The 23,526-nt window shown below is 47.6% G+C and overlaps 1 protein-coding gene across 1 annotated transcript in view; it reads left to right on the forward strand.

Annotated features, from left to right (window-relative positions):
- Nucleotides 1–909: 909 nt before the first annotated feature.
- HPS1 (HPS1 biogenesis of lysosomal organelles complex 3 subunit 1) overlaps nt 910–23,526 on the forward strand; it is a 48,875-nt gene continuing 26,258 nt past the window's right edge. Inside the window, exons 1-16 of the mRNA XM_083150229.1 lie at nt 910–1,106; nt 2,983–3,094; nt 3,874–3,970; nt 5,935–6,048; nt 6,367–6,501; nt 8,291–8,433; nt 8,813–8,921; nt 9,537–9,697; nt 10,426–10,528; nt 11,819–11,888; nt 12,513–12,568; nt 12,660–12,827; nt 16,398–16,565; nt 17,404–17,471; nt 21,954–22,085; nt 22,970–23,102. Of these exons, the coding sequence (XP_083006355.1) occupies nt 5,935–6,048; nt 6,367–6,501; nt 8,291–8,433; nt 8,813–8,921; nt 9,537–9,697; nt 10,426–10,528; nt 11,819–11,888; nt 12,513–12,568; nt 12,660–12,827; nt 16,398–16,565; nt 17,404–17,471; nt 21,954–22,085; nt 22,970–23,102 (1,560 nt within the window). The 5' untranslated portion in view covers nt 910–1,106; nt 2,983–3,094; nt 3,874–3,970. The remainder of the gene's footprint in view (nt 1,107–2,982; nt 3,095–3,873; nt 3,971–5,934; nt 6,049–6,366; nt 6,502–8,290; nt 8,434–8,812; nt 8,922–9,536; nt 9,698–10,425; nt 10,529–11,818; nt 11,889–12,512; nt 12,569–12,659; nt 12,828–16,397; nt 16,566–17,403; nt 17,472–21,953; nt 22,086–22,969; nt 23,103–23,526) is intronic.

The raw sequence follows: 23,526 nt of genomic DNA on the forward strand, positions 1-23,526 counted from the left end.
GATTGGCCCACAGGCCACTCAATCAGAGAAAATAGATGACCATCGATATACAAAAACATCGATGGTCATCCATAGAATGGTTATACACTATCGATGGTCAGTTGCACTTTTGCCAACGATGGCAACCATCGATGGCAAAGGCAACGATGGCCATCCCTACCACCTCCTCTCCACGGCCTGGAGGCATCCACCTTTGAATCAGGACCTCGTACCTGATGCACACACAGTTTTCCATGATTTTGCCCAGGTCCAAATTGCTCCTTGTCCTCATTGTATTTATTTGCTTCAACAGTAAAAATATCGGGGGGTGACGGTGTCAGGCGCAATAATCGACTATGGCGGGGACCTTGCAGCATTAGCATGTAGGGTTACCAACTCATCCCTTTAATCCGGGACACATATTAATTACACAGGTTCTGTGGATGGCTTTCACCTGGTTTTAAACTGCCACAGAACCTGTCTTCCTGCATGTACAGCGCTGACGAGCCGCAGGAACGCGCATTGATAATTATAAAGAGCATACATGCACTGGACGATAATATTGTTACAATGTCGTTATCGTGAAGATCGTCTAATATCAGCCTATGATGGATGTTTGTCATACATGTGCATCATATGACAACAGGAGGCGGGAAGGTGTGGTCATGGTGTAACATGTTTTGCATGCTTGTGGCAATGGGACTCCTTGCTAGGACCAGTATTAGGGAACCAGACACCTAGGAGAAACTAAACCCCCATTTACCACTCCAGCCAATCAGCTCCTGTCATTTTGTAAACATAATACATGTACAGTATATGTCACACCTGGCTTTGAGAAAGCTTAGACGTTGCCCACAGCAACTAGTCAGCTTGTTGATACCATTAGTGGTGTGCATCCTGCTGAGATTTGTGCAGCTACAGCGCAAGTTGCGCCTGTGTTTGGTGTGCTGCTGAGTGCTTAGTGTCTGCACTGCACACACTTCCCTTCTCCTCCTCCTCCCCATGGGTGCAGATCACATGACGCTGGTATGTGCATCACATGTCTGAGTGCAGGAAGTGTGGCAGCAGCAGGACACAACAATTCGCTGCTACTGTCTGCAGCCAATGTCCCAGAGATGAAGATCCAGGTATGTCTCCTCATGCTCCCTCACACTGCCTCTGCCCGGCCACGGGCCACCCCCGACCTGGTGCTGCTGCTCTGTCCTACACGGACAATGGTCTGCAATGCCTCATTCCTGACCAGGTTCTGCTCTGTCCTACACGGACAATGCTTCATTCCTGACCAGGTCCAGCTGCCCTGCACTGACAATGCTCTGCAATGCCTCAGCCCACCCCCTGACCTGGTGCTGCTGCTCTGTCCTGCACGGACAATGCTCTGCAATGCCTCATCCCCGACCAGGTGCTGCTGCTCTGTCCTGCACTGACAATGCTCTGCAATGCCTCGTCCCCGATCATGTGCTGCTGCTCTGTCCTGCACTGACAATGCTCTGCAATGCCTCATCCCCGACCAGGTGCTGCTGCTCTTTCCTGCACTGACAATGCTCTGCAATGCCTCATTCCTGACCAGGGGCTGCTGCCCTGTCCTGCACTGACAATGCTCTGCGATGTCTCATCCCTGACCAGGTGGTGCTGCTGCTCTGTCCTGCACTGACAATGCTCTGCAATGCCTCATTCCTGACCAGGTGCTGCTGCACTGACAATGCTCTGCAATGCCTCATTCCTGACCAGGTGCTGCTGCTCTGTCCTGCACTGACAATGCTCTGCAATGCCTCATCCCTGACCCATACCCTCCAACATGACCCATTCCATTAGGTACAAAATGCTTTGTTTCTGGACTTCCTTGCCAGTGACAGTTACATAGTTGGGACTGTACCACTGTTCAATATTCAAAAAGGGGAGCCACACCTACTGCCACCTTTAAAAAAATCTGTGTCCTGGACTCACTGGCAGTTGATGTGACCCCCCCTTTGAATTTTGGACTGGGCTGAAGTCCCACCTCTGTAACTGTCACTGGCAGGGAAGTCCAGGAATAGAGCATTTTGTACCTAATGGAATGGGTCATGTTGGAGGGTATGCTGACCAGGTGCTGCTGCTCTGTCCTGCACTGACAATGCTCTGCAATGCCTCATCCCTGACCAGGGGCTGCTGCTCTGTCCTGCACTGACAATGCTCTGCAATGCCTCATTCCTGACCAGGTGCTGCTGCTCTGTACTGCACTGACAATGCTCTGCAATGCCTCATTCCTGACCAGGGGCTGCTGCTCTGTCCTGCACTGACAATGCTCTGCAATGCCTCATCCCTGACCAGGTGCTGCTGCTCTGTCCTGCACTGACAATGCTCTGCAATGCCTCATTCCTGACCAGGTGCTGCTGCTGCTCTGTCCTGCACTGACAATGTTCTGCAATGCCTCATTCCTGACCAGGTGCTGCTGCCCTGTACTGCACGGACGATGCTCTGCAATGCCTCATCCCTGACCAGGGGCTGCTGCTCTGTCCTGCAAGGACGATGCTCTGCAATGCCTCATCCCTGACCAGGGGCTGCTGCTCTGTACTGCAGGGACGATGCTCTGCAATGCCTCATTCCTGACCAGGTGCTGCTGCCCTGTACTGCACGGACGATGCTCTGCAATGCCTCATCCCTGACCAGGGGCTGCTGCTCTTTACTGCAGGGACGATGCTCTGCAATGCCTCAGCCTCATCCCTGCTCTGTAAAACCTCCGCTGCTCACCTGCCATCAGGGAAGCTGCTGTTACTTCTGTTATGGTAAATGGTGCAGAGGCTCCTTCCCAGACTTGTGTACAGTCCCTGCTATTACTGGACTTGGGGTAGCTATGTCCTGCTTTGCGCCATGTGGCTGGCTTGCCTACTTCTGTACAGTCCCTGCTATTACTGCACTTGGGGTAGGTATGTCCTGCTTTGCGCCATGTGGCTGGCTTGTCTGTGCTGGTCTCAGTGTTGTATAGTGTGCTGCAGTGTTACAGGTCTCTTGTTTGTTATTTCACAGCCCCATCCTTGATGACCAATGGCAGCCATTACCTCCTACTGCTGGATATAACGCTGGGTGTTCCCGGGTCAGTCTGGGCTCTGTCTCATTGATACTGGTTTCATATCCTCCGGTAAGTGAAGGGAATCACTGGTAAGTTAGGGGCCGGTACCCACCAGCGTTGTTTGTGCTTTATATTTAGTGGTTGACATCTGTGGTTTTAACATAGCTCCCAACATGACCCATTCCAGGAGGGACCAAATGCTCTACTCCTGGACTTCCTTGCCAATAACATTTGCAGAGATGAGACTGCACCACTGTATAAAATTTAAATAGAGGAGTCAGTGAGTCCCAGACTGTGGTGTTTAAGGTGACAATTGGGTCTGGTTCCCCTATCTGAATTTTGGACTGTCACTGGCATGGAAGTCCAGAAACAGAGCATATTCTCCCTCCAGGAATGAGTCCTGTTGAGAGGCGTGGGTATGGTTTTAATGGTTTAAGGTTGGGCTACAGAAGGGGAGGAGGGTTAGGCTGTAGGGGAGGAGGGTTAGGCTGCGGAGGGGGGAGGGTTAGGGTTGTGCTGCAGGAGGGAAGGGATTAGACTTTGGAGGGGGGAGTGTTAGGTTTAGGCTGTGCAGGTTGGGGGGAAGGGTCAGGGTTTGGCAGCAGGGGAGGAGGGTTAGGCTATGGAGGGGGCAGGGGGAAGGTTAGTATATGTACTGTACCCTTGTCTGGATTCCCTCTGTTGGTATACTGACATCCCGCGCATCAGTCATCCCTATGTATTCCGTTTCTGTATGTACGGTGCTGCGGACTGCCTTATTCCTCTACCCTAGTAAGGGTGAAATGTCCAATGTTGTACCAATGTTTATTCTGTCACGCGTTGAGTAAATCGTATTTCATCCGTAAAAGGTGCTAAGGGAGGAGAGGATTTCTGTACGTTGTACACCGCGGACCTGGGAGACTGCTGCATAGGACTAATTAGAGGAACACATCCAGGAAATACACGGTGGGTGAAGATCTTCATAGAAATCCATTGGAGCCAGTTACCCATGCGTCGTCATCTCTGTATCGTAACTCAAGCTAGATCTGACCCAACTGACCTGTACTGTGAGTTAGATGCACCCTAAGGCAGGGGTGGCCAAACTGGTCCTCGAGATCTACCACATAGCTGGTGCACAGCTGTAGTCATTACTAACTGTCACATTCCCCAGACTCCCTAGCTGGTGCACAGCTGTAGTCATTACTAACTGTCACATTCCCCAGACTCCCTAGCTGGTGCACAGCTGTAGTCATTACTAACTGTCACATTCCCCAGACTCCCTAGCTGGTGCACAGCTGTAGTCATTACTGTCTCATTTCTCAGACTCCCTAGCTGGTGCACAGCTGTAGTCATTACGAACTGTCACATTTCCCAGACTCCCAAGCTGGTGTACAGCTGTAGTCATTACTAACTGTCACATTCCCCAGACTCCCTAGCTGGTACACAGCTGTAGTCATTACTAACTGTCTCATTTCTCAGACTCCATAGCTGGTGCACAGCTGTAGTCATTTCTAACTGTCTCATTTCTCAGACTCCCTAGCTGGTACACAGCTGTAGTCATTACTAACTGTCTCATTTCCCAGACTCCCTTGCTGGTACACAGCTGTAGTCATTACTAACTGTCTCATTTCTCAGACTCCCTAGCTGGTGCACAGCTGTAGTCATTACTGTAACATTTCTCAGACTCCCTAGCTGGTGCACAGCTGTAGTCATTTCTGTCTCATTTCCCAGACTCCCTAGCTGGTGCACAGCTGTAGTCATTACTACAGTAACTGTCACATTTCCCAGACTCCCTAGCTGGTACACAGCTGTAGTCATTACTAACGGTCATATTTCCCAGACTCCCAAGCTGGTGTACAGCTGTAGTCATTACTAACTGTCACATTTCTCAGACTCCCTAGCTGGTGCACAGATGTAGTCATTACTAACTGTCACATTTTCAAACCTGCTGCATTCATTCCTACTATAGATTCCTAGATTTGTCTGAGAAACATGAACTGTTAGTAGATCTTGAGGACAAGTTTGGCCACCCCGGCCCTAAGTGTATCTCAATGCTTCTCTCTAAGGGTCTAATTCATTACCACTCGCTAAGCAGAGGTCGTTTGCTGCTTAACGAGAGGCAAACGTCTGCCGGATGGCTGAAGGGGAGAGAAATAATACCCATCAAGTTATACATGACTTGCCAGAGACATGTCCCCTTGTCATTTGAGATTCGAACACCCAGCAGCCATTACTAGGGCCCAAATTGGGTATGTGACATCCTAGCAACTCGCACCAATGTTCGGCTGTGCACATATCCCGGCAGTACGGACGGTGTAATGGTTAGCATTACTGCCTCACAGCACTGAGGTCATGGGTTCTATCCCCACCATGTGTTATATATACGGTGCAGCACGGATGGTGTAATGGTTAGCATTACTGCCTCACAGCGCTGAGGTCATGGGTTCTATTTCCAAAATTTCCTGAACTGTGCGGAGTTTGTATATTCTCCCCGTACTTGCGTGGGTTTCCTTCGGGTACTCTGATTTCCTCCCACAATCCAAAAATATACTGGTAGGTTAATTGGCTCCCAACAAAATTAACCCTAGAATGTCTGTGTGTGCGTGTACATGTGGTAGGGATTATAGATTGTAAGCTCCACTGGGGCAGGGACTGATGTGAATATTCAAATAGTCTCTGTAAAGCGCTGCGGAATAGGTGTGCACTATAGAAATAACTGGTAATAAATAAATATCCTCTATATACGTACTCTGCACATCACTCACCTCTGTGGCTTATAAGGGCAACGTACCAATGTTAATGGCCGTGATTGCACCCTTGCATTTAATCGCATCACCCCCTGAAAGTCATATTCCCGTGATGGAGATATAATTTTTGCCATGCAGGACGATTTCCTTGTTCATGTATTATAATGTGTGTGTCTTTGGCAGATGAAATGTGTTCTCATAGTCTCCGATGGCGCAGAAGTCCTATTCTATTGGGCCGATGAAGCGTTTGAAAGGAGCCTTAACAGGCGATTCTCTGTTTCCGATGAGCTGTTGCAGGTAAGGTGACAATAACCTGCTCTCCGATATATGATACATAACTATATACGGGTTCAGGGGGTTATTCAGAGTTTATCACTGATGTGCGAATTTGAGTCATTATCGAATGACTGCGCGTGTGTACGGATTGTAGCCCAAATAGTGACAGAGATAGAGTATGGATCTGATCGCAATCCCCTCACAATTTGAGCGACAGGAAGATGGTATTTGGGGACAGTAACCGGACGTTTTCTGGGAGTTTCAGGTGTTTTGTGTATTGATCCGTATTTCCATAAATGTAATGCTTCTTTGTGACACGTATCCATTTACTGCTCCTAGTCTCCATCGTTTGGTGACAGCATCAACACGCTCTTTGCACCTCTAATCATCTCGTGCGTCACGCTGCTGGACAAGATCACTGATACGTACACGTGTTTTACCACTGAGAATGACCACCTGTGTGTGCTGCACATGGTAAGTCCCGTCCTGTACTGCAGGTGCAAACGGCTATGGGGGGGGGGGGGGATATGGTGGCTCCTCCTCAGTAACAGGAGGCAGTTCTGCTCTGTGACTTTACGTGCAGCACTCCGCTCCTGTCACAGTGTAGGATCCGGCACTGCAGCTCAACAATTCTCCTGGGGCAGCCCAACATCTCAATTGATGCTGGACAGTTCCCTGGAGCAATGAAAATGGAAAAACCTTGTCATATTATATAAAAGATCAATAGAATTGGGGTTGATGATCGCACACGATGCCACCATTCATACAGGATCTGTGGTGCCACGCGGCTGCCAGTTTGGCAGATTTCTCCTTGCACCTCATGAAACTGCACATGGTAAGTCCCTCAAAACTGCCATCCTTAGACGTGGTGTCACACATTTGGGGGGGTGTTTGTCAAAAATATGTCTTAGTCAGCACAGTCTTCTGGTCTCCTTAGTCACATTGTGTTGCCACTAAGAGCCATTTGCGTCCAAAAAAAGCCCCTCCGCTGGCAGAGTCTCATGTGACAAGAGGGGCTGTTCTGTAGTCATCCACATCAGTCCCGGCCTCAGTACACAGTGCAGGTTGCTGGGTTATTGTCTTATATGGGTACATGTAAGGGCTGGTGGGAGGTTGTCTAGACAAGAAAACACACATGGTTTTCACCAGCACACTGCAATAATCCAGTGTCCTGCTTGTATATAAAATGCGGAGGACACATTTTTGCAAAAATATGATTAGCCAAGGTGTCTGTGCTATAGTATACAGTCTCATATATTGGGTCAAATATTCATGTGGTTGGAGTCGAACCCAAGACCCCAGTGCTGGCAGGAAGCAAAGCCAATCCCTGCATTACATTGGTACATTCTCCAGTCTGTCTGCCAATGTCAGACAGAAACACTCGCGGGCAGGGTGTGGCTTATAATGTCACTGTACAGGGATTGGTGGGTGTCTCAGAATGGGATCTCTTATTGGCAGTGCAGCAAGGTAGCTGTTCTCTGGTCACTACACCGGCGGGCAGGGTGTGGCTTATAATGTCACTGTACAGGGATTGGTGGGTGTCTCAGAATGGGATCTCTTATTGGCTGTGCAGCAAGGTAGCTGTTCTCAGGTCACTACACACGCGGGCAGGGTGTGGCTTATAATGTCACTGTACAGGGATTGGTGGGTGTCTCAGAATGTGATCTCTTATTGGCAGTCCAGCAAGGTAGCTGTTCTCAGGTCATTACACCGGCGGGCAGGGTGTGGCTTATAAAGTCACTGTACAGGGATTGGTGGGTGTCTCAGAATGTGATCTCTTATTGGCAGTGCAGCAAGGTAGCTGTTCTCAGGTCACTACACCGGCGGGCAGGGTGTGGCTTATGATGTCACTGTACAGGGATTGGTGGGTGTCTCAGAATGTGATCTCTTATTGGCAGTCCAGCAAGGTAGCTGTTCTCAGGTCATTACACCGGCGGGCAGGGTGTGGCTTATAATGTCACTGTACAGGGATTGGTGGGTGTCTCAGAATGGGATCTCTTATTGGCTGTGCAGCAAGGTAGCTGTTCTCAGGTCACTACACACGCGGGCAGGGTGTGGCTTATAATGTCACTGTACAGGGATTGGTGGGTGTCTCAGAATGTGATCTCTTATTGGCAGTCCAGCAAGGTAGCTGTTCTCAGGTCATTACACCGGCGGGCAGGGTGTGGCTTATAATGTCACTGTACAGGGATTGGTGGGTGTCTCAGAATAGGATCTCTTACTGGAGCTCTAAGCCTCACTCTGTTGTGTTTCCTCTCCGCAGTTTGGGGAATGTCTGTTCATTGCCGTGAACGGAGACGGTTCCGAGAATGAGGACGACCTTCGCCGGAAGCTCTTTGTATTGAAGAGACTCACCGAGGTGCACTTCGGCCTGGTCACGTTGGACAGCCAGTTAATCAGAAGGGAGTACGTGTCCATGATTCCCCCGGCAATTTTCTGGGCTTTCCCTTGGGTACGGAGGCGGGTCGGCGGGAGCAGCTGATGTCACATGACATCGAATGATTTTTCCTTTGCACGGCCACATGTGAGGGGGACATGTAAGCGTAAACATCCCCTCGCATGCAAAGACGGGGGTTTGCCTGTTCGCTAGGTTGCGGACAAATGCAGCCTAGCAAGCAGGTCTGAATAGGGCCCATTATGTGACGGCATATACATGCACTGCATAAGCAAGGTGACCGTACCGGACAAGCCGATGTTGCTAGCTTTAGAACGAGGACCTGGTTTTTCTTCCAATCGTGTAATACTTTATAGGAACGAGCTACCTGTCTCTGTCTTTCCGACGCAGGCTGCGACCATCGGATTCCGATCAGCGGAACCTTGTGTGGAAAACGTTCCAGAGCTTGCTCCTAACATACAGCCGTCTCCACGTGGAGGATCAAAGCTTTGCAATAGAGGTAAGCGTCCCAACTTTAATTTTCCGCTTCACGTTTCTGGATTCTTTATTGGTTTCCTTCATTGTAAGAAAACTTTTTTTTTTTTTTTTTTGCATGAATGATATTTTTTTATTTTTTTTAAACATTTGAACTTCTGATTTAAGTTTCCATAAAACGCTGATCGGTCCCCTGCGTCCGCCCCCTTCCGTTGGAAGCGTTTGCTCCCAGGGTTTGCGAATGCGCATATTCGTACATTCGCAAACCCCCACCATAAGAACCGGGGGGGGGGGGGGATTTGCACAGACTATAGATAAATGTAACTTCCGTCGCTATAGTTAGCACCCAAAGAAGTAGTTTTCCATCCAACAGATCAATTTGGTGGCACACAAAGGGCCCGATTGGAGTAGGGGTCTGCTGTCCATATGACCTACTATTCGGGGTCTGCGCAGTGACCTCAAGTGTGTTTGCTTTGTCCCTGTAATATAATATGGCGCTGATCACCTCGGTTTTACTAAATGTATCCCATGGAGAATAAAGCGGTTCTAGGACTGAAATCGGAACCGGCCTTAGGAGCACAATCGGTGCAGCAGTTGCATGCTACTGTAAGTCATTGACTCGTGGGCTTTGCTGTCACAGGCCGTGGAGCGTCTGATCCACCCGAAGCTGTGCGAGCAATGCATCGAGTTCCTGGAGAAGCAAATCGTGCAGCACATTAACAGCAGCAACGAGCGCGGCGGCGAGGAGGTCCTGCACACCTTCATCTTGGTCAACACCAAACTGCTGGCGCTCTTCTCCAGGTGACACATGGAACCTCCACGTTTGTCTGTATTAATGGATTTCACAAGTTGTTGCCCACTGTGAGATACCGTCAAAGTGCAATAGAGGATCATAAACCCCAGATCCTGGGTTATATTACATGACGGACGATTTGATCGATTTTGGGCTTCCAGGGTTAGAACACACATTTACTAATATTTCAAAATAAATAGAAATAAACTCATCCGTTACTTAATGGGTGCGTTAACCCTGGAAGCTAACATTGTTCACTTTTTAAGCGATCTGAAATTGATTAGAATCAACCTTTAGTAAATACTAATTAAAAGCCCATAAAAGTGACGGCCTCTGCAGTGTACTTTCACTTTGAGCTGTGACAGTTTTTGCTTTTACTTTGAGTTGTCGCCACCCCACAACCAGTCCCTATCAGCTCCTACCTCCAATCTCTGTCTTCACAGCTCTCTCCATATCCAGCAAGTTCAAAACAGACCCGTGTCCCTGCAATTTTTTTTTTCACTTTCTGTTATTCTTTTTGCACACAAAATTTGGTCAGTCAAGTGGTGTCTAGTGGTCACTGGCGGTAATTCACCTCATAGAGCAGAGGAGTAGATGGAAAATGATTTTTCCCAGCGTTGACAGACTCCGGCTACAAATAAACGTACAATAAACAGATCCAGGGACAGGAGGTTGCTTATGTCCCACATGTCATGTATTTTTCCATGTAACGGATTCCTATTCTTTCTGTATTTAGTCGGAATGCCAGCTCCCTGAGACCGGCCGACCTCCTCTCCTTAATTCTCATAGTCCAGGATCTGTACCCAGGATTCAATGTGCTGGAGGAGCAGTGTGTCCCGGTAAGCTTCCCCTATATTTACCCCCGCAGCCGGCAGTGTGATCAGCACGCACCGCTTTCGTGTGAGCTCAGAGGAGCTATTTCCAGCCGCATTACATCGGTATTTATAGCGTTGCACGTTCCCATTACTGGGAAAGTACAGAGACAGAGTCACAATGTTTACTGCAGCCCCAAAGAATCCGTTATAAAAGTGTAATGCAAAATTCACATATTTCGTTTAAAACACAGAGGGGCCATTTACATACAAAGTTTGCGGGGTGAAACGTAACCGTTGTAATCACCTGACCTCTTAAGTAAGTGCGTAATTAGCCAATAAGCCAAGAATGTAGGAGGAACGTGTGTGGGTAAAGTGGAGCAACAAACCTCACTAGTATTATGCTGTATCCGCTGAGTTTTTCTTACAACTATACTGCGTCCATACTGTGGGGTGGGGTGGGGGGGAGGGGGGATGTTACTTACGTTCCTGCATGATTACTGGGGGGATGTTTGTGTAAGCGCAGCCTAGAGACAAAGGGGTATATTCAATTGATGCCGAGTCCATTCCGAAATTCTTTTGATGGAATGGATCCGGCATCCATTATTCAATGCAGCGGCCAAATCCGGATGTCGGATTTGGCAACTGATTGATGCTCACCTGGCTGGTGTGGGGACCAGGTGAGCGCAGCGGCGGGGCCGGCGAGCTGCTCTCACCCAGCCCGGTGGCGGGACAGGTGAGAGTGGCGAGAAGGTACAGGAGGACATCGCCGTGTAAGCTGCTGCTGCTCACCTGGCACCATCCTCCCTGCCTCAATCAGACATCTTCTCGGTTATACAGTATATGGTATAATGTGTTATAGGCTCTGCGGTGTGGGGCATATTGCCTAATGCCCTGTTTGTTTTACCAACCTGAGGCGCAGCACCAGAAACTTTATTTGCAGAGGGGCAAAAAATTTCTAGTTACGCCACTGCCAAACTCCCCAGAGTGATGGAATTGGGGGTTGTCGTGGGACCACAACCCTACTACCAGGCCACACCCCCTTTCTGGCTAATGTGCGCATGGCAAAGGTATGCCCTCCCAGTGATCACCCTGCCCTAAAAAAATCCTAGAGTGAGCACAAGTTACCCCTTTATGAAGCACGTTACTGCTGCTGGTGAAGCTTGCATAGAAAAGTGTAACACATTGAATTAGCGTATATTCTTACACTTCCTGACTCCCTAACATGAATAAGTACTGTATGACATTATATGTTTGTGTGAATACGTACATGAGTGTCTGCTCGCTATATAAAGTAACATTCTATTGGTATTACAGGAGGCAGAAGAAAACGCACCCTCAGAGGAGTATTACACCCCAAACCCATCTCCCAGCACCAGCAGCTTAGGTGAGTTTCAGGAGAGCGGTGAAGTACAATAACATTCTGTGCATGATTAATGCAGCTAATACAGCTTTAATACTTAATATGTATAATATGTAAGTGTCTATATTTTAGATTATATGCTCCTTGGAGCAGGGCCCTCCTGTTCTCACAGCCCTCTTCTCACACATCAATTACAGCTCTCCTACCCATCTACCATCTATACCCGCATCCCTTCTCACTTGTGTTCATCCATATGTACCACTGACACCTGCCCCTCTGCTTCCCTACATCCCAGCTGTATTGTGTACTAAGAACTGTTCTGCTAATTGTTGCTGTGTTTTTAGATCTTCAGTTACACCCCCCCCCCCCCCTCCACACACACACACACACTCAATCTCACACTCACACACACACCCTGATCCTAACCCTCCCCAGCTTACTTACATTCGGGATGCCGGCTGTTGGGATTCGTCTATCGGTTTCCGGATACTTGTCGAAGTTCCAGCGTCGGTGTTCTGACAGCAGTCGGGATTCCATCAGCCAGCTTCCCAACTGCCAGGATTATAACTACATCCCGTTATATCTGTATGTATGTCTTATCATTTATTTATATGACACCAACAATAATCTATTTCTTTGCAATACAAGGCGGTGGCAGCTGGATGGATGATGACTCGTCTAGTTTTGGGGATCCTGAAATCCAGGTAGACTTTACCTTGTAAAGGTCTCTTCTTTAGGTTACTAGATACCACTTAGGATTTCAGAACTGAAGCGATTCTTTATCTCGCTCCTTAGATTGCGGAAGACAGTCTGAAGACTCTGGCTGGTCCTGTGCCTGAATCTACCAACACGAGGAGAGTTTTTTTGGATGCCAACCTGAAAGAGGGCTATTGCCCCATGATGCCACATTCTATGTACTGCTTGCCGCTGTGGCACGGGATGTCTCTGGTTCTTCTGACAAAGGTTAGCCGGGAATGTCGGGCTGAGGAGACTTGTCTGCATAGCTCAGAGTATAATGTAATTATGGTGAGGCTGGACGTCATAGACTGGCACAAACTGCAGGCATGGCACTGAAAACGTGGCGGGTGATTTGTGCCTGTAGTACAGTGGTTACTAGGGACAATCCCCACTCATCTTATCAGCTGTGACCTGAAACTGGTAACCCAGGTAACGGGTTCAAGTAGGGAGGCCAATCCCAGGGCGTTTTTTAGGGATTTAAAAGGCTCAATCCCTGGACTGGCAGAGTGTCTGGGAGCAGCTGTACATCCAAAAGGGTCTGTGAATCCCCGGAGGTGAGGCCTGAACTGGAGAGAATCAGTAACTGGAGAGCAAGGGGTGTGGCCGGCGAGCTGCACAGTGTGACACGCAGCGTGACCTCTGACCGCATCACACTGCAAAGAACCACACAGCCAGGATGGGAGCAGCCGGGCAGCATCTGAGCGAGTGCTCAGACGCTGACCGGTATTAGACTGCGCACAGTCTACTCCCGGCAATTTTAAGGTGAAATCCTGGGATCCCACCGATCCCAATCTCAGGATTGGCCACCCTAGGTTCAATTGCTGACTAATATGGTTTGATTTTTACAATACTGTGCTAATGCCAGTGTGGAAAAAATTATACAAAGTAGGAATGCTTTAAAAATTAGTAGTGTTAACAGTTTTAGCAATTAACAAAATGTAAAGGGAATGCACAGAAGAGAAATGTAAATCAAATCAATATTTGGTGTGACCACCTTTTCCCTCCAAACCCACATTAATTCTTCTAGGGCAGATAGGGCTTGATTATGGTTCACTCGCAAAAGCAAATTCTCTCTCTAACCATGTGCACCGCAGGGGGGGGCAGATGTAACATGTGCAGAAAGAGCTTGATTTGGGCGAGTTATTTCATTTCTGTGCATGGTAAATACTGGCTGCTTTATTTTTACACTGCAGTATAGATATCTGTTTGAAGTACAAACCCCACCCAAATATAACTCGCTCTGCACATATTACATATGCCCCCCCTGCAGAGCACATGGTTTGCTCCATGAGAGAATTTGCTTTTGTGAGTAAACCAGAATTAGGCCCCTAGTCAGGGAGTTTGTAGGATTATAGTCAGGTGTATGATTAACCAATCAGTTGATAATGATCATTTTCATATGCCAGTAACTAAAACAGAAACCGCTGTGCAGGAGGCTTAAAACTAGGTGAGGAACAGACAAACTGCTACAAAGTTGAGGTTGTGGTAGACCGTTTCAGGTGACACACCAGGGCAAGACTGAGCACAGCAACAAGACACAGGATAGTTATACTGCATCAGCAAGGTCTCTCCAGGGCAAAGATTTCAAAGCAGACTGGGGTTTCTAGGTGTGCTGTTCAAGCTCTCTTAATGAAGCACAGACTAACGGTAAACATTGAGGACAATAGACTCACCTGATTCTGGTTCACTCGGAACTGGGCGAATTTGTATTTGCGCATGTGCTGATAATGAACGGCTTCAGCGAAGGTCTGGTCAGCGGTACAATAATGAGTAAATCTGAATGTACACCCAAGAGGCAACCTACAGTGAATACACTTGGTAAACCTTAACCCGAAGCAATACTGTAGTAATGTAAAATGTGTATAGACCAAGGGCGCCACCTAGTGAAAACCATAAATGGCCATAAATTCCCTACCAGATCCTGATGTAACGTCCGCGTCAGCCTGAACCAAGGTAGATCCGGATATACCCCTTGATCCGGATATACCCCTTGATGTCTTTAACGCTTTGCTCTCCTGGAGGTACACAGGTCTGCTGCTGTCACACCTGCGCAGGGGATTCCTTTATCTATTTCATATATATATCTAATATATATATATATATATATATATATATATATATATATATATATATATATATATATATATATAATATATTATATATATATATATATATATATATATATATATATATATATATATATATATATATATATATATAAACGTTTTGCATATACTGAGAATATGAATGAGAACCCGTTATCAGAGAGAAGTATTTAACCATTTATCGTTGTCACTAGGTGGAGCCCTTGGTCTGTATACAAGGTTATTACTATAGGTACAATTATGAGTGTCTGCAGGCAACAGTGAAGTGGTTATGTCAGGGGTGTCAAACTCAAATTCATCGGGGGCCGCATCAGCAGTTTGGTCACCCTTAAAGGGCCGCAGTATAATAATAATGCAATGACACCACAGGCTGCTCCCTCTGTATAATAATAATAATGCAATGACAGCACAGGCTGCTCCCACTGTATAATATAACAATAGTAATGCCATGACACAAATTATTATACAGGGGGAGCAGCCTGTGGTGTCATTGCATTATTATTATACAGAGGGAGCAGCCTGTGGTGTCATGGCATTACTTTTATATGATACAGAGGGAGCAGCCTGTGGGGTCATGGCATTATTATTATACAGGGGGAGCAGCCTGTGGTGTCATGGCATAATGCCATGACACCACAGGCTGCTCCCCCTGTACAATAATAATGACACCACAGGCTGCTCCCCCTGTATCATATAAAAGTAATGCCATGACACCACCACCAAATATATTGTTTTTTTTATGTAACTTACTGTATTTTATCCCTCAGGCTTTTTTACTGCTGCTGCGGCTACGGCTCCAGTAATTTCAATTCCACTCTCTGTGCCGCGGCCTGTCCTGCTGCGGCCCCCCGACTCGGCCTGCCTTCCTTCCTCTCTGCAGACGCGTGGGTGGGAGGCGTCAAAAGGTGAAGGCTGGCGACGGCTGCGCGGGCCGGATTTGGCCCGCAGGCCTTGTGTTTGATACCCGTGGGTTATGTTCTAGCGGATCGATGCTGTCTAGATGGACAGTGTTATGGTCAACCATAGTATGTATTGCTAACAGAAGGGATATCGCTCTTTGAGTGCCTATCTCAAGCCACACACATACAGATGGAGCGCCTCTCAGCCAGCGCCGGGGCTCGCCAGAATGCCCCTGCTGGCGATTGCCGTCGGAGAGGTGCTCTATCTGACTGGGACGTGCGAATGTCTCGCACGCGCACCCCAGTTTCCAGGTGGCGGGGGTCTAGAACCCTGCCCGCTTCCGGGAGGCAGGCGGGCAGGGTTAGGGGGGGGTGCAGGGAGGCAGCAGCGGGGACCGACTGGGAGCTCTGTCATAAGGTGATGCACGCGTTCCCTTCCGACGGATGACTTGTGGCGATCTGACCGCCAGACCCCCACTGAATGAGAGCGGTTCCATCTTTATACTTCAAGCAAAGACCAGTACACAGCAGGCGCAAAATAGTGTAAATGTTCCTGGTGATCTGGGATGACCTTTACTATCTGAAAGTAGACGCTTACTGATGACATCACTTCCTGTGGCCACAGAACAAGTACCGCCTGCCATACGTTTCCTGCTTGCCCGGTGCACTGTACCAGACTACGGCTAATCTGTGATTATGGAGACGATGATACTGTGCTTTACAACCACAATGAGATCATCATACTAGTGTATAAGGCTCTTACTGATTGGGGATCTCTGGTGTCTCCACAGTTCTCCGGCAGCCACATCGCTCTGCCCCTGTACCAGCTCTTAGATGGTTTCAGTATGATGGAGAAGAAGCTGACGGAGGGTCCGGTTGTACGGTCACATGCGCTAATGGTGGAGCTGAAGCAAAGGACAGACCGGTTTGTTAAAAGTCTTGGTGGGCGTGAAGTTCAGGTGAGGTCGCATTGCAGTTGTGTTACCCACTTTTTATATCATTTTATGAGCTGTTTAGTTTCTGTATGTGGGTTGTAGCCAGGGTATACACATATCTCACTCACTGACACAACACAACGTATATGGCAGTGTGCGAGACGTTTTACCTGGAACCATCCTACTTCGAGGGGAGTTTAATTGTTGTTTTATACTGTGACCGCCACTAGATGGCAACCAATTGTTGCTCCGTTCTAGTGCAATTAGCCGCTGCGGGACGTATCATAGCTCATAGCTTCCTGATAGGTGCGCTGAAATACATGAAAACTCTGGTTTGGGCAATGAGACAAGAATTTGAGAACCCTAACCAGGACTGTAGAGTATTGGGCGCACACAAGAGGCATTGGCGTTTAAGAGGGGGGAACAATTTACACTTTTTTTCTGGTCTCCAAAACTTCCTCACTCCGTACAGCCAATCGTTTCTCCAATACCCATATATACATATACCGGCATCTCTGTCATTGATGAATTCTGTCTTCTTATTGTTTATATATAAAGTGCGCACACATTGTATTATTCATAGATGTATGCTGAATAGATCATAATACAAATAATGTACAGAAAAAAGGCCCTGGTAGTAAATTGGGCCCTGCTCCGAAGAGCTTACAATCTAAGAGGTGTGGGGAACATAGATGGATAGATAGAGAGATGCAAATTGGGGACTAAAAAGATTCTGCTATTCTCCTGTTTAAAGGTTAAGAATAAAAAAAGGTGCAAATAGATTCCTGTAATCCCTTACTGTACATACATTATATCAAAACGTATTTTATTTCAAAGAGTCTCTTATGTAAAATCTCTTTAGTTACAAAACGCCTGGACTGAATTCAAGAGCAAAGCGTTCTCCAGAAACGAGGCTGTGACACCGGATGAGTAAGTACCATCAGTGTACATGAGCAATAGGCAAAAGGTAATGACTCCAATCAGTACCATAGAATGTGACTGGAGGAAAAGAAGCACTTGGCCCATTTGTCTGCCCCTCTTGTTTATCCTTTAGGTAACCTCAACCCCAATTAATCCCTAGGTCTCTGTAAGGATGTCCTTATGTCTACAAGCATGTTTAAATTGTTCTACCGTCTCAACCTCTACCACCTCTAATGGGAGGCTATTCCACTTGTCCACTACCCTTTCTGTGATGTAATTTTTCCACAGATTTCCCCAGAACCTACCTCCCCCCAGTGTTAGTGCTTGTTCCCTTCTTTGTACAGTCTATAATGTATTTATATCCTTCTGGAGATATGGCCTCCAGAACTGGACACAGTATTCTAGATGAGGCCGTACCAGTGACCTATACAGAACTGGGCACAGTATATAGATGAGGCCATACCAGTGACTTATACAGAACTGGACACTGTATTCTAGATGAGGCCGCACCAGTGACCTATACAGAACTGGACACAGTAATCTAGATGAGGTCGTACCAATGACCTATACAGAACTGGGCACAGTATTGTAGATGACGCCGCACCAATGACTTATACAGAACTGAACACAGTAATCTAGATGAGGCCGTACCAGTGACCTATACAGAACTGGACACGGTATTCTAGATGAGGCCGTACCAGTGACCTATACAGAACTGAACACAGTATTCTAGATGAGGCCGTACCAGTGACCTATACAGAACTGGACACTGTATTCTAGATGAGGCCGTACCAGTGACCTATACAGAACTGGACACAGTATTCTAGATGAGGCCGCACCAATGACCTATACAGAACTGGACACAATATTGTAGATGAGGCCGCACCAATGACCTATACAGAACTGGGCACAGTATTGTAGATGAGGCCGTACCAATGACCTTCACAGAACTGGACACAGTATTGTAGATGAGGCCGTACTAATGACCTATACAGAACTGGACACAGTATTGTAGATGAGGCCGTACTAATGACCTATACAGAACTGGACACGGTATTCTAGATGAGGCCGTACTAATGACCTATACAGAACTGGACACAGTATCTAGATGAGACGTACCAATGACCTACACAGAACTGGACACAGTATTCTAGATGAGGCCGTACCAGTGACCTATACAGAACTGGTCACAGTATCTAGATGAGGCCGTACCAGTGACCTATACAGAACTGGTCACAGTATCTAGATGAGGCCGTACCAGTGACCTATACAGAACTGGACACAGTATCTAGATGAGACGTACCAATGACCTACACAGAACTGGACACAGTATTCTAGATGAGGCTGTACCAATGACCTATACAGAACTGGACATAGTATCCAGATGAGGCCGCACCAGTGACCTACACAGAACTGGACATAGTATCCAGATGAGGCCGCACCAGTGACCTACACAGAACTGGACACAGTATTCTAGATGAGGCCGTACCAGTGACCTATACAGAACTGGACATAGTATCCAGATGAGGCCGCACCAGTGACCTACACAGAACTGGACATAGTATCCAGATGAGGCCGCACCAGTGACCTACACAGAACTGGACACAGTATTCTAGATGAGGTCCTACCAATGACCTATACAGAACTGGACACAGTATCTAGATGAGGTCGTACCAGTGACCTATACAGAACTGGACACAGTATTCTAGATGAGGCCGTACTAATGACCTATACAGAACTGGACACAGTATCTAGATGAGGCTGTACCAATGACCTGTAGAGAACTGGACACAGTATCTAGATGAGGCCGTACCAATGCCCTATACAGAACTGGAAACAGTATTCTAGATGAGGCCGTACCAGTGACCTATACAGAACTGGGCACAGTATCTAAATGAGGCCGCACCAATGCCCTATACAGAACTGGACACAGTATTCTAGATGAGGCCGTACCAATGACCTACACAGAACTGGGCACAGTATTGTAGATGAGGCCGTACCAATGACCTTCACAGAACTGGACACAGTATTGTAGATGAGGCCGTACTAATGACCTATACAGAACTGGACACGGTATTCTAGATGAGGCCGTACTAATGACCTATACAGAACTGGACACAGTATCTAGATGAGACAGTACCAATGACCTACACAGAACTGGACACAGTATTCTAGATGAGGCTGTACCAATGACCTATACAGAACTGGTCACAGTATCTAGATGAGGCCGTACCAGTGACCTATACAGAACTGGACATAGTATCCAGATGAGGCCGCACCAGTGACCTACACAGAACTGGACATAGTATCCAGATGAGGCCGCACCAGTGACCTACACAGAACTGGACACAGTATTCTAGATGAGGTCGTACCAATGACCTATACAGAACTGGACACAGTATCTAGATGAGGTCGTACCAGTGACCTATACAGAACTGGACACAGTATTCTAGATGAGGCCGTACTAATGACCTATACAGAACTGGACACAGTATTCTAGATGATGCTGTACCAATGACCAACACAGAACTGGACACAGTATTCTAGATGAGGCCGTACCAATGACCTATACAGAACTGGACACAGTATTCTAGATCAGGCCGTACCAGTGACCTATACAGAACTGGACACAGTATTCTAGATGAGGCCGCTCCAATGCCCTATACAGAACTGGACACAGTATTCTAGATCAGGCCGTACCAGTGACCTATACAGAACTGGACACAGTATTCTAGATGAGGCCGTACCAATGCCCTATACAGAACTGGAAACAGTATTCTAGATGAGGCCGTACCAGTGACCTATACAGAACTGGGCACAGTATCTAAATGAGGCCGCACCAATGCCCTATACAGAACTGGACACAGTATTCTAGATGAGGCCGTACCAATGACCTACACAGAACTGGGCACAGTATTCTAGATGAGGCCATACCAGTGACCTATACAGAACTGGAAACAGTATTGTAGATGAAGCCGTACCAGTGACCTACACAGAACTGGGCACAGTATTGTAGATGAGGCCGTACCAGTGACCTATACAGAACTGTGCACAGTATTGTAGATGAGGCCGTACCAGTGACCTATACAGAACTGGGCACAGTATTCTAGATGAGGCCGTACCAATGACCTATACAGAACTGGGCACAGTATTGTAGATGAGGCCGTACCAGTGACCTATACAGAACTGAGCACAGTATCTAGATGAGGCTGTACCAGTGACCTATACAGAACTGGACACCGTATTCTAGATGAGGCCGCACCAGTGACCTATACAGAACTGTACACAGTATTGTAGATGAGGCCATACCAGTGACCTACACAGAACTGGGCACAGTATCTAGATGAGGCCGTACCAGTGACTTATACAGAACTGGACACAGTATTGTAGATGAGGCCGTACCAGTGACCTATACAGAACTGGACACAGTATTGTAGATGAGGCCGTACCAGTGACCTATACAGAACTGGACACAGTATTGTAGATGAGGCTGTACCAGTGCTGCGGATTCCTCTCCATATGCAGCCTGACCTGCCTTTAAGTAACTTGTAGACTTCTAGATCCCTCTCCTCCTCCTCAGTAGTTTCCATTATACTGCCCTTGATACTATATTTAGCCTTTTGGGTTTCTGAGACTTAGGACAGGATTCCCTTCTGTTTAGCCACTAGCACTGGTTTATCCTATTACACCGATCATAAATAATATAAAGGAGTCCCCATGAAGTGCCCAGGTGCACCCCAGTATGCTGCAGCACCCATATTGGGAACCACTGGCCTAGATGACACAATGCATATTACATGAATTTGCCTTTTCACTGACATTAACAAACCTCCTGGGCAATGGTTTTCTGGCTTCCCTCGTCTCCCTATGGGGCAGATGTATCAAGTCTTGGAGAGAGATGAAGAGAAGCAAGTACAAGCCAATCAGGCTGTGGCATATTTGCATCAATGCTTGGAGAGTGATACATTGCAGTGAGATAAAGTACTAGACAACCCCGCTTCTAACTGTCATTTTACAGGCTGTGTTGTCAATGTCAGTGGCAGGTGCTTTTAATCTCTCATCCAAGGTTTGATACATCTCCCCCTTTATGTATAATGGTTGGGTATGGAATCCCGACAGTCAGAATAGAAAATGCCGCCAATCTTTGGCAAGTGTTTTACAGCTAACCCTAATCATCTCCTCCCTCAGCCTAATCCTAAACACCTCCCCTCCCGCAGCCTAACCCGTACCCCATAACTCCCACTCCACAGCCCTTACCCTGAGCTGTGGGCCAGTGTTCCACCTTACCACTCTGCAGTATACACACAGCAGCCGGCCAGCAAGCCTTGCCCTCCCCCGGTGGTACAGAGCGAGCCAGGTATTTCCGCCCCCCTCGACTCCTGCAATCTGATTGGTTGATATGAGCATTGTCTCTGCTTGTCTTTAGAAGGTTAGATAAGTCTAACCTCACATTCTGCACCGTGGGTAACGGATCCTCTGTCTTCCTCGCAGGCTCATTCATGCATGCAAAAATGTGAAGCGCCAGCTGTGCTCCGTGTACCGGCAGCTGTTCTTGGCCTCTCCCATCAGTGGGACGCACGCCTTATCCCTAAATATACAGACCCGGGTCCGGAAACGCGTGCAGTAAGTGGCAGGACATTTATACGGTAGCTATGGGTAACTGGCAGCATTATGGTGATGGGTCCCTGCTTTATTCCCTGGTAACGCTGTAGTAGGCACCATGTTACTCTGAGAACAGGACCATTACCTTGCTGTGTAATTCATTTAGAAGTCCTTCATCCAGGGGCTTATACTGGTTCACTCGCAAGGGCAAATTCGCTCTCAGGTGGACAAAACCATGTGCACTGCTGGTGGGGCAGTTGTGACTTGTGCAGAGAGAGTTAGATTTGAGTGAGTTATTTTATTTCTGTGCAGGGTAAATACTGGCTGCTTTATTTTTACACTGCAATATAGATATCGGTTTGAAGTACAAAATGTAACTCTCTCTCTGCACAAGTTACATCTGCCCCACCTGCAGTGCACATGGTTTTGTCCATCTGAGAGTTAATTTGCGTTTGCGAGTGAACCAGAATAACCCCCTTGTGTAAGCCTGGGACCTTTTGCAACATTGGTTAGTGCAGGTGGTGACTAGGATACATATATGGGTGTAAGTGAATGGTGGGGACGGGCTCATTACTAAACTTAAATGTAAAGCAGAGACCCCCCTTCTAAGCAGGATTGGAAAGAGAGATCTGGGCTGCCTGGATGGAATATTGCTGTATACGCAGTCTGTATAGTGCTCAGTCACCAGTTATCTGCCTCCCCCTGTCTACATGGCAGAGCTGGAGGTAGGGGGGAACCTGGGTGCAATGTAGTACAGAGGGAGACTGACTGGGACTGTGCAGCCAGAGATATGATGTAAGCCTGCTCCTGGCGGATAAGACGTTTGAATGGGTGGTTGTGGGATTTGACTGGAGCCAGGTTGGGCGTGTGGGAGATAGGAGGAATTCATGTGTTTCCATTTCCAGGGAGAAGTTGGCGGACTGGAAGGAGTTTCTGCTGGTGAAGAGTAAAAGAAACATCACGATGGTCACATATCCTTTTTTTGCATCTGCAAATGCCTCCGATTTCCCTGCAGCAGGAAGAGGGACAGAGGAATTATGACAGTAATGAAAGGTGGCTGTTCGAAATTCAGACAGGCTCCCTGTAGTTCCCACAGCGGACACTAGGTGGCTGCTTCCATCCACACTTGGACATGGATCCCACCTGCAGTTTCCTCTATGAAGAAAGGACAGAGCGGGGTGTGTAATTGTAGCTGCAGCATACAGCCAGTTACCCGCAGATCACTGTAGCCTGAGAGAGTAATGCATCAGCCATTGATTTGCTCTTTGTCAATACCCTTTTCCAATTTGGGCCGATTTCACCCAATCCCGAGGGATCTTGCTGAAATCGGAGGTTGTTTGATGTCCCCATCGGGTCCAATGCGCGGTCCCGTACTCATCGGACGCGAGCCGGAAGACTCATCTGCTGTCTGTCCGACCTCCAACTCTAGCACCCCCCCCCCCCCCCCCCGCAGAGGAAGATA

This window comes from Crinia signifera, chromosome 6 (genome assembly GCF_055691185.1).
Source record: "Crinia signifera chromosome 6, ASM5569118v1, whole genome shotgun sequence".
Classification (NCBI taxonomy): domain Eukaryota; kingdom Metazoa; phylum Chordata; class Amphibia; order Anura; family Myobatrachidae; genus Crinia; species Crinia signifera.